Genomic DNA, 12,316 nt, shown 5'->3' on the forward strand with positions numbered 1-12,316 from the left:
GGAAAAATGGGCCTCACAAAGTAGCATAAACAAGGACACACACACACCTACAAACTCCTAAATTCAAGTGATCATCCACAAATAACTGAACCTTTAGGCCTTTTGTTTTCAGCTGCTTATCTCAAAGGCACAATTTGTCCCCATTTCTTTAGATTAATTTTAAAAAACGAATAATAATAATGCAGTTTGGTGCATAATAGTATTTTAGAACCAAAACTGTAATTTCCAAAGATAAAAATAAGCAGAAAACTCATCAGGAGATGAAATTTTAATGAAAACCTCTACAGGTTTTATAAAAGCGTTTGACTCTTGAGGAGAAACATAAAGAAATTGAGCATGCATCAGGATATAAAGAAATTAGTCATTATTTAAGGTCATAAAACTGGAATAACATTATAACCTTTACAAATGTACAAGGCCCTCTGTGCTGGTGTACATAGTAAGATAGTCTGCTGCTAGTTGGTTTTTTTTTTTTTGTACTTTTAGTTTTTAAAGTGAAATTTTTAATTTAATTTGATAATGATTGGATTCCATGACATGATCTCAAACTGGTTTGTCAACCTCCACCATCCATCCTTTGAGTAGCCTTGACCAGTAGCATCTAAAACAAGTGTATCACCATCGATTGTTGAGGGGTTTTCATGGTTTGCGCTGAAGTCAGGTGGGTATAAATGAGTAACTTCAAAGAGCATTTGTTTTAAAGTCATTTTTCCCCATGAGTGCACCGAGTTGTTTGTAACCAAAGTTTCTGATAACAAAGCTGAGAAGAGCATCTTTATTACTACTGCAGATAAATTATTAACCGAGTGTTTATGCAAAGTCTACAAACCAAACGTGACACAGGCTAAACTCTGAACTGAAGCCTAACTTAAAAACTTAAGTGTGAAATGATTAAATGGGTTACATTCCATAGATTCTGAGCTGCATTTTAGCTGAGAGGTTAATGCTCAGCTGCAGAAGAAACAAACAGGACGTTCTCCCTGTAACTGCTGAACAGAGTTGTTTCCAAGGCTGCGTGAGTTTCTCTTGTGCCCTGTTAGACAAAGACCCAAGTGTGGTCTCAGACCCGTCGGGCCTTCATGAATTGCAGCCCACAGCCTGAGCTCCTGTTGTTGGAACTGGGTCAGAGCTGCAAAACGTGAGGAGCTTGGCAGAGGTGACTCATGTTGGAATAAAGAGGACAGAAGTGGGAGGAGCCAAAGAGTAAATTTTGTGCTTGTGGAAGTTGTCCATGGTTAGGAAGGGTGGTTCAGACTACAAGCTCCAGTGGTACCAGAGAAAACTGAACGTTACACTGATCAACTTAAAGCCACAATAGCTGTCAAAACAAGATTTTTTTTTTTTTTGTTTTATTTGATTTTTTTGTATATTTGTATCATCAATGATTAAATAAAAACAACCACTAAATATGCATCATTCAATACCACAAGTCTACCTCATAATTTGAAATACATTTATAAAGTCAGCAGTCACGTTTCGTTGCCAACAATTCCGAGTTGTTCCCATGTGAACACTTCCATCAGACTTGGTGCATCCTGAGTCTGTTAAATATTCCCTGGATGTAAACAGTCAGGGAACAACAATCAGAGACGCCAGGTCGAAATGTAAAGTCATTCTCTTGTTCTGAAAAGAAACGGCTCGTAAAAGCTGAGTGATGATAAAAGTTGTCATATTTTGGGAGGAAACGGAGCGGTGGGGAACAAAATTTAGAGCTCAAATCATGTGAAATGAGCAGTGCTGTGGTTTGCAGAAGTCTACTGGGACAATTTCCATAAGATTTCCAAATTTAGTTTTGGGCAAATGTGAAAAATATTTTGGTTTCCTAACACAAATTTACAAAAACCTGACAAGTAAATTAATCTCCAATCCTTTAATGACTTAGGAATTTTATTAAAAGCATAAAGACTCAAATCAAAAACACTGAAAAATCATGCATGATTATGTATTTACCAGATATTAAAACAACAAAAACATTTATTTTATTAGATACCTATTAAATTATTGTACCCGTGACAAATAATTATAACCTTTAAATTAATTCTAGGTGTTTCTGAGTGGGCTGAGATCCAATAAAAAGCCTTTCCAGATATTTCCACTCGTGTACCCTGAGTGGGAGCCAGTTCTCTCGTGTGGATTGTCGATTCCCGCCAGTTCCCTCGTCTCTACGGAGACCGCGCACTTTGATGACGTCACCGAAGCTAGTTTGGGAAAGCGCGCGAAGAAGTGAGAACGTAACGTTCTGTGACCGAGTTGTTGCCGTGAAGTGGAACATAACGGAGCGCGGGGAAAGGAACTGGCAGTTGGACAGAAGCGAAGTAAAAACTGTCAACAAGCAAACGGAAGTAGCTCAGAAACAAGCGGCTGCAAAGATCAGTTACGAAGTATGGAAAGCCGTTTTTCATGCAACCTTTATTTAGACAGGTTAATCCGAGCATCGAGGACTCTTTTACAAGAGCGACCTGATAGTAATAAAATAGGCATACAAATTTAAGTTTCTCTTTTTTTTTGTAACAAATAATCAAATCACTCACCGTACAATACAACTTTATTTATAAAGCACTTTAAAAACAACACTGTTTGCCATTACAGGGTTAAAAATTAAATCTCAAAGTCCAACATCTCACCGACCGCATCACCTCTGTAGATAATTGGAAACTGATGTGCACCTCCATCCCATCCACACAGACCAGTACATGCAGTTTGACTCCCATCACCTGCAGTGCTGGAACAAGTTAGGACTCAGTCATCAGGATTCTGTACCACAGAGTGTTGTGAGAGTTTCAGAGAAACGGAGACGTTTATTTTCTAAACATGTCCCAGTGGGTTTCAAACCCCAAAATACATTATGGCAAAGATTACACTAAAGATCCAGTCCCCCGGCACAAACGTTGTGTATGCTGTTCAGTGTCAGGGGGGCTGTGATCAGTCTTACATCAAGGAAACTAAACAGCCGCTGGCCAAAAGGATGGACCAGCACAGAAGATCAACATGATCCGGTCAGGACTCTGTGGTCTACACTCATCTGAACTAGGCCAGTGGTCACTCATTCAGGGATGAAGATGTTCACAGCAGTCTGCTCCTCATAAATAATGTTAACTTACTTTATGTATGTGAATGTTTTCTGTGCAGTGCCAAGATGACTTCTGTTGTGAGACGCTGTATAAATAAACTGAATTGAACATCTTTGATAGAGAAGAACGTTGGTTTGAGGCAGGAGGCCATCTTTGTGAAGAGAAACTGTCCATCATTAAACAGGGGAGAGGCCTCCGTGTTCAACTGTCCCCCTCTTACAATGCTGGTACAGTATCACTCAGCCCCCTGTGAATAACTGATCATCAGAGCACTAACGATTCATTATTAGGCTAATGGTCCTGCTTTTGCATGTGAACAGCTATTTTGGCTGTCAGCAGCAAACTGATTGATCCAGTGACAGGAATCTGCAGCCTGTGGCCACATGTGGCTCTTCAGTCTGCGGGTCGTCTCTATAAAGCTTTGACCAAAACTAACTAGGAAATTTAACTGTTCTGGTTTTTATGCCCACAACAACAACAAAAAAAGTCTAGTTTGGGCTGTTTTTTTTTCTAAATTTCCTGCAAATGTTTGAGTGACAGTTTTTTTGCTTTATTACTTCCAAGTGTGATACTTAATTCCTCCTCACATAAAAGTCCCTGGGCAGCACGGTGGCGCAACTGGTAGAGAAGCTGTCTCTCAGCGAGCAGGTCCTTGGTTCAAACCCCGGTCCAGGAGCCTTTCTGGGTGGAGTTTGCATGTTCTCTCCGTTTCTCCGGGTGTTCCGGTTTCCTCCCACAGACCAAAAACATGCATGTTAGGCTAATTGGTAACTCTAAATTGTCCCTAGGTGTGAGTGAGAGAGTGAATGGTTGTTTGTCTCGTTTGTCTCTATGTGGCCCTGTGATGGACTTGCGACCCATCCAGGGCGTACCCCGCCCCTCGCACAGTGACTGCTGGACCCCCGTGACCCAAAATGGAATAAGTGGGTAAAGATAATGGATGGATGGATAAAAGGTGCTAGGTCTGCAGAGTTCAGTATTTTCATCTAAAGGTAGAAACTAAGATTTATTTCAATTTTTGTTCCAAAATGTGAAAAAATATTGAAATAGATTCTAGATTATTAGTTTTAAAATGTCACTCCCACTCAGAAAAGCCCCCTCCAACTACCTCAAAGTGGCCCATGGACCACCAGTTGTACAACAGTCGTAGCAGTTTCGTGGCTCCGGGCTTTTATATTTAATGAGTTTATGGGCCAGAAATGATCAAAAAGGTTGTAGGCCCCTGCACTGCGAGACGGTGCTGCTTATAAGACTCATTAGCTAGAAGTTTATTATCCAAATCAGCTCCTCAGACTGAAGAAGTCTTTTGAATAAGACAACTTTTCAAAGAATCTGTCCAAAGGACCTGACTCAACTTTGTTCAGCAACATTATTCCTCTGGCAAATGACAATCCATTTTAGCCACCTCTTTTTTTATGAAACGTGAATATCTGAATTAACAATTACAGGTCCTTCTCAAAAAATTAGCATATTGTGATAAAGCTCATTATTTTCCATAATGTAATGATAAAAATGAAACTTTCATATATTTCAGATTCATTGCACACCAACTGAAATATTTCAGGTCTTTAATTGTTTTAATACTGATGATTATGGCATACAGCTCATGAAAACCCAAAATGCCTGTCCCAAAAAATTAGCATATCATGAAAAGGTTATCTAAACAAGCTATTAACCTAACCATCTGAATCAACGACGTAACTCTAAAACACCTGCAAAAGATTCCTGAGACTTTTAAAAACTCCCAGCCTTGTTCATTACTCAAAACCGCAATCATGGGTAAGACTGCCGACCTGACTGCTGTCCAGAAGGCCATCATTGACACCCTCAAGCAAGAGGGTAAGACACAGAAAGAAATTGCTGAATGAATAGGCTGTTCCCAGAGTGCTGTATCAAGGCACCTCAGTGGGAAGTCTGTGGGAAGGGAAAAGTGTGGCAGAAAACGCTGCACAACGAGAAGAGGTGACCGGACCCTGAGGAGGATTGTGGAGAAGGGCCGATTCCAGACCTTGGGGGACCTGCGGAAGCAGTGGACTGAGTCTGGAGTAGAAACATCCAGAGCCACCGTGCACAGGCGTGTGCAGGAAATGGGCTACAGGTGCCGCATTCCCCAGGTCAAGTCACTCTTGAACAAGAGACTGCGTCAGAAGCATCTCGCCTGGGACTGCTGCTGAGTGGTCCAAAGTTATGTTCTCTGGTTACAGTAAATTTTGCATTTCCTTTGGAAATCAAGGTCCCAGAGTCTGGAGGAAGAGAGGAGACACAGAATTCACATTGCTTGAGGTCCAGTGTCAAGTTTCCACAGTCACTGGGGTGTCATGTCATCTGCTGGTGTTGGTCCACTGTGTTTTATCAAGCGCAGGGTCAATGCAGCTAGCTATCAGGAGGTTTTGGAGCACTTCATGCTTCCATCTGCTGAAAAGTTTTATGGAGATGAAGATTTCATTTTTCATCACGACCTGGCACCTGCTCACAGTGCCAAAACCACTGGTAAATGGTTTACTGACCATGGTATTACTGTGCTCTATTGGCCTGCCAACTCTCCTGACCTGAACCCCATAGAGAACCTGTGGGAAATGCTGGTGAAGATTCTCAGTCATCCAGTACACGATGAATTCAAAAAGCGTTCAATACAAAAACAACTGGACTTTATTTGTAACAGAAGACGTTTCGCTCCTCATCCGTGTCTTATCTCACTCAGCCTTATAACCTGTATCTCTCACTCTCTGCTCTGAATTGAGAAAGCTCCTCGGATGTTACAAATAAAGTCCAGTTGTTTTTGTATTGAACGCTTTTTGAAAGTGGAACAAACCAGTTCTGCTTGTGACAAGATGGTCTCTTTGGTACACCCCCCTCCTCCATTGCCGGCCCTCTTCCTTGTCGACAATCTTGTCTTGGTTAAAACAACAAAGTCCATGCTCAATAATCCAGGTATACAATCCAACATTTTTCAGTCAGGTCATCTGGACGTTGATCGGATCGAAGGCGAAACGTTTCAGCACAAAAAAAAGAAACTGTTCTGATGATTTGACTGAAAAATGTTAAAAGGTGTAGGATTACCTTTGAATGACTGAAACTGGTCTTGGTGGGACCCCGTGTGCTATATAGACAATTCACAAGATGAAACTTAACAGTCATGACAGTCAAACCAGAACTTGGTCTCATTGGTGTGATGCTGCCCTCTAGTGGAAAATTTTGAAACAATGATTGTATCAACTCGAAAAACTGAGACATAAATACAAACTGAAAAAGATGACAAACCAGCATTTTAATAGAGACTACGTCACAATGTATCAAACAATAGAACAATGTTAAACCTAAAGTCAAAAAAATTGAATTCTGCAACTACATTTCTGAATAAATGCCATGTTTTTGCTTGATGAATAAGCATCAGGTACAACAATACAGCAAGTTGAAAATAGGTTGGCTCACACAGGAGGGGAAATGTACATATTTCCACATCTTTTACAAAAAAATTTTTTTTACATGTACAGTGAAAATGACAGAAGTACTCACACAATGTCAACCCACACAAACATCTACGTATGAAAACCAAAGCTCAGAGAGATTAAACTCTGGAATGCAGGGTGGGACAGTTGTGTCGAGACTGATCAGGTGCCAGTGACGACGCCTGAACATACCCAGTCAATGAAGCTGGCAGCAACTAACAATAGAAAGGGAGGGACACTAAAATGATTGTTTAAAAAAAAAAAAAAAAAAAAACGAACAACAAAAAAACAAAAAAAAAACGTGGTGACGCTCAAGTCCTTTACAAACGGACGAGCACGTACAAACGTTCATCTTCAGCTCCCTCTACACCCGACAGACGATTTATCTTCTGTCGTTAGATCTGGAGCGACTGCAGGAAAAGAAAAGAGGGAAAAACATTAACTCTACAGTTCTCTTGTGAGAAGCAGTTAAAGGATGATGCAGTGCAAATAAGTCATGCGTCTGTTCTTCACACGGGTCAAATGCAACTAAACAGTACCTCCTTGATCGGGAGAAGGACCTGGAGGGCTTGTGGTTCCTGTCCCGGGAGAGGGACCTCTCTCTCCTCCTTTCTCTGGACAAAGACCTAAACAATAAATCAAATAAAAAATAAAAAACTGTGTGACCAATACATAAATGTTAATTTTACATGAATAGGTTTATATACTGCTAAACTCCTGACCCCACCACAAAGTTCTACTTCCAAATTACAAGACTGATGTACTGCACTTATACTTTTGGATTGGCATATTTAGTCATCTTTAACTATGTAATTAATGTTTACTGCATACCTGCTTCGGCTGCGGCTCAGGCTCCGCCTGCGTGGAGATCTGCACAAGGAAAATACAAGTGTTAAGAACAATTTCAGACGCATTGATCAGACCTACATTTTACTTCTCTTACACTGGGCTTTTACCAGCACAGCCCCCCCAAGTCAGTTTAAGTAAGAGGGAAAATAAGTTTCACTTTCTCCCAGAGAAAAAAACTTTTAGAAAATAGAGATCACTAGCAATAAAAGCACAAAGATGGCAGATGCTCAGGAATCTCCACTCACCTATCCCCTCTGTACAATGTGCAACTTTAAATTAGGTTACAAGGTTAGTTTAATTTTATTTTGCAACTCTAGTTTTGAACAAATCAGGTCTAATGTGTCCCAGAATGTATTTGCCAAGGCTTTTTAGAAGATTCCTAAAAAGCGAAACAAATGTAAGCAAACTGACTGTAAGCAAACACTGCACTGTGGACTGACCCGTGGTGAAAAGGTAAAACCTAGAGGGACTTAAAAACAAACAGATTAAGATTGAGGCTATTAAACTGTATTTGTACAATCTCACCGCAGCTACACAATCAGATCTGATTTTAGAATAGGTTTTAATTAGAATTAATTTAGTTTTGCTCTGAGCCCCAAATTAGAAAAGATTAGTCATACCAAAACATCTGGAAACACGAAGTTTCAGATTTCTGATAATGTACCATTTCCCATTTGAGAAAATTTGTGGTGAACATGCCAAAAGTATAACTGGAATAATAACCTTGTCAAACCAGCTGTTTCTTCAGTGTTAAAACTGTAATCTGCAGTGTACTGAATGAAGCAGGAAAACTTACTAGTATTTTTGGATTTCAACAAGCTAGAAATGACGAAAGGGAGGCAGACTGTCGGCCGGGTGGGTAGAATTGGCTGAATGGGACTGGCCGGATGCTGCAAGGTGATAAGTTGGCAGGCAGGTGGGGGCTGGTTGTGGCTTTATTCTTGCTTTAATTGGTAAGCTGAAGGCTGCTGCTGGTAGGTTGTAGACTTTTGGAACATAATACGCCGATTGGTCGGGAATGTGAGGTGGGCCGCTGCCGTTTGGTTAAAGGCTGACGGAGAAGGAGGCTGAGAACGGCATGCTGAGGAACCAATGGGTTGGTGCAACCTGACGACTGGCCATGCCCGGGTCATGTGACAGCACCAGCCAAGCTGATTGGGGCACGATGGTCAGCAGTCACATGATGCTGAAAGAGGACTAGTTGACTGACTCAGAGGGTGGTGAGAAGAAGCATGGTGGTGGCTCTGCAACGGGTTTCATTCTTATTAATATAGAAAAAAGTATAAAAGCATCCTCAAACAAAAAGGAAATGACACACTTTCATCCTCCCAAATCTTTAAACAAGTTATATTTCTATAGAATAAGGAACTGCCTAAACTTGTTTCACATACCCATTTTGCCTCTGTACAAAAGCTAAATGTAGAAAATACACAACAGAACACACTTCAAAAGAAGCACTCATGCCTGAAGCAAGTTGTGTCTTGTGTGACATACTTAAGCTGCTCTTCTAGAAAGGCATTCGTACATTGCCAAAGTGAATGTCCTATTTGTCATAAATCAGTATAAGGTTTTGGATACCTGTTTGGCTGGTTGAACTAAGTGACTAATGCCAATGAAGATGTAACTGCAAAGCTTTGATAGAGCAACAGTCACCAATGTAATCAGGAAAAAATGATGATGAGTGAGAGAAGCGAAAAATGACAAAAAAAAAACATTGCTGCTTTGCATCATCAAAGGTCACCTTCGTCTGGGCGGAGGGCTGCGTCGCCTATAGTCGTCGCGGTCTCGAACACGCCTGCTCCACGAGGGGGGAGCACCACGGTTGCGGTTGCGTTTCTCACCGTTGGACAGCTCCACTCGCACCCGGCAACCGCAAAGTGTCCTACAAAAAAAAAACAGTCATGTGTCATTACATAACACATTTCTACTCTGCAACTCATAATTGGCATACTGTAAGATGTAACTTACCTCCCATCGAGCTCACGCACAGCGTCAGTCGCATCCCGGGGATCTTCAAACTCTACAAAAGCAAAACCAGGGGGGTTTCTGGCCACCCAAACACTGCGGAGAGGGCCATAATAGCCAAACGCTCTCTCCAATTCTGTTTTGTTTCCATTATTTCCTAAATTTCCAACATAGACCTTGCAGTCAAGGGGGCATTCCCGATGCATGACTGGATCTGAAATAAACAGGAACAAAATTGGTTAAAAATGCAAACATTATTCGGCCTTACACAAAAACTGTTACTGGTTGAGGCATCAGTCAAAAAGTAAATTACCATCCAACGTGGTATAAACGAAAATACAGCGCAACTGCACTCATGCACAAAAAGACCCAAAACAGTAATTTAGAAATGAAGTTTAGTTGTGCTGCCTTTGTCACTCAGTACATGTTAGCACTTATATCGTCACAACTAGTATTCAATTGATAGAACATAAAAGAATAAGTAAAAGCGTGAACAATTAACGTTTTCATCTATTCAAAGGCAGAACTAAAATTCAACATTAGTTTGGGTTTCGATTGCGCATGCGCGGTGAGAGTACCGCGACGTGGTCCAACAATGAGCGGAAAAAGGATTAGCCATTTATTAAAATATTGTTTCAATTACACGATTTTATTACACAAAGACAACATCTAAACACGTTATTTAAACGGACAAGAGTGCAAGTCAAACCGAACAAATATCGTTCATTAGCAGCTTTTAGCCGTCTGACCTAGTTTTACACCGCGTTTGCAGCTCGTGCTAATTTAGCAAGCTATTCTATGCAAACGTCATACGTTAAGATTTAAGTGTTAAAAAAATCTAACTTGATTCAATTAAACTAGATAAACTGAAACGCAATAAATGCAGTTCAGCTCAATACGGAAAATCCGGGTCGAGTAAATGTCGGAGCTAATAACCGTTTTAACTAAAATGGCTGTCGTCTCGCCGAGGCCTACTCTGTTAGCGGGACCACTCCGGCAACAGCAAGATAAATCAAACAATAAAAAACACACGACTAAGTGGAGATAGAGACACCGCACTGGATTATATTTTAAACAAAGCCAAGTTTGATGAATATATGTAGTTTCTGCTCGGTCTATACCGTTTATGATGCTGTTCGCCGTCCTGACTATCACCGACTCTGCCGCAGCTTCTCTTTCTCAGTCGTCGATGGAAAATGGAGAGACGGAAGTCGTTTATATTTATGAGGATGCTACTTCCGGGAGGGCGGGATGTTCTCTGCAGTAAAAACTTCGCTCTGTGTGCTAAACAGCAATCACGAATATCTGGAATAACTCGTCTGTAAATGAACTAATGTACTTTGGCATTTTATTGAAACTTCAAAAGTAGATGTCTAAAAACGAGAACGCAAAGCTGCAATACCACGTTTGACCACACAAATTAATCAATGTATAAGTGGCGCTGTTTTCAATTTTTGGAGTCATTTTTCAATCAATCAATCAACCTTTATTTATACAGGTAAATCCCCATTGAGCCTCGAGGACTAATTTACAAGAGAGACCTGATTTCAACAAAGAAATTTTTAACTTTATTTATGATAAAGTTGTTCCTTCGTCCATCCATCCATTATATTCTTGAATGTAATAAATTAAAAACGACAAATAACATATATAAAAAATATGCTTCCCTCTATAGGACATTTACAATTTACCAAAGTATCTGTAAGTTAATTTGACAGCTTTTATAACGACTTTTATTTAATTTTTATTGATTTTTGTTGAATTGTTGTTATCTATACTTTATATGTTGTCTCTCTAAAACAGGTCTCTTTTGAAAATGAGTATTCGTGACTCAGTGAAACTAACCTGTATAAATAAAGGTTGAATGAATGTAGTTATACAATATAAAAATCAACATTTAGATAAGCAATAAATATGGACAAGAACAAAACTAAATCAAACGTAAACAGAATAGTTTGCACAATAAAAGTATTATATCCTTAAAGCCAATAGAAACTTCAAGAGTTTTAGGCGGTTATTTAAAATGCTCAATAGTCATGGGCTGCTCTTGCAAAGATAAGCTCATTCAATCATCAAAAAGTATGTTAGTATGTTGCTAGTATCACTCAACCCCCTGTGAATAGTAAACAGCCATCAGTGTGCTAATGATCCATGTGAGCAGCTGGTTTTGGTTGTCAGCAGCAAAACTGGTTGATCCACTCTGAGAAGGTGCTATTTAAGAGACTGAGCTGAATACAGCACCTCAGACTGAGGAAGTCTTTCGGATGAGAGACGAAACGTTTCTACATTTTTTTTTTGCTTTGTGTTTTGTTTTTTTGAATGTCCAGAGGACCAGATTGAACTTTTTTGGATTTTTCTACCTGGATTATTGAGCATGCATCAGGATATCAAAAAGTATGGTGTCAATAAAAAAAGTCTCTATTTGAGCTTAAATCATGATTCAGGAGCATTAGTTTGTAGACTCTGGTGCTGTGACTATGAAAGTGTCAAACAATTAAAAAGAAAACATATCTTGTTGAAAAACAAGCAGTAAAATTTTAAACTGGATTTTGAAATTAACAGAAAGCCGATGTAGAGTGGCCAGTGCATGGTCATAGTGAAAGTCTAAAACAATACATTTTGTAAGATTTTTTCAAACTGTTACGACTCCCTGAACCAATTTCCACCCGTTCCAAAACTGATTTTAATTATTTTACTTAATTATACATATTGTTATATTATTTGACTTAAGTTAGCTAACAGAGCACTTCACTCTCAAACTGCAAGCTTACTTGCGATTCCTAGAGTTTCCAGAAGCAGAATGGGAGGAAGATCTTTCAGTTATCAGGCTCTTTTAGAACCAACTTCCAGTTTCTGTCCCTAAGACTGACACATTGTCCAGTTTTAAGACTGGGCTTAAAACTTTCCTTTTTGATAAATCCTATAATTAGGGTTGGCTTGCTTTGCTGCTATAGGCCTAGACTACTGGAGGACGAATTGACA

General features: G+C 39.9%; 1 protein-coding gene across 1 annotated transcript; it reads right to left on the bottom strand.

The window, feature by feature from the left end:
• Positions 1-6,340: 6,340 nt before the first annotated feature.
• srsf3b (serine and arginine rich splicing factor 3b) lies at positions 6,341-10,532 on the bottom strand. The gene is made up of 6 exons (XM_037679524.1): positions 10,456-10,532; positions 9,338-9,548; positions 9,111-9,251; positions 7,352-7,390; positions 7,060-7,146; positions 6,341-6,930 (listed from the first exon to the last, which is right to left on the bottom strand). The coding sequence occupies exons 2-6, from the start codon at positions 9,538-9,540 to the stop codon at positions 6,903-6,905; spliced, it is 498 nt and encodes a 165-aa protein (XP_037535452.1). The 5' UTR covers positions 9,541-9,548; positions 10,456-10,532; the 3' UTR covers positions 6,341-6,902.
• Between the last annotated feature and the right edge of the window lie 1,784 nt (positions 10,533-12,316).

This window comes from Nematolebias whitei, chromosome 7, assembly GCF_014905685.2.
Source record: "Nematolebias whitei isolate Nwh7 chromosome 7, NemWhi1, whole genome shotgun sequence".
NCBI lineage: Eukaryota > Metazoa > Chordata > Actinopteri > Cyprinodontiformes > Rivulidae > Nematolebias > Nematolebias whitei.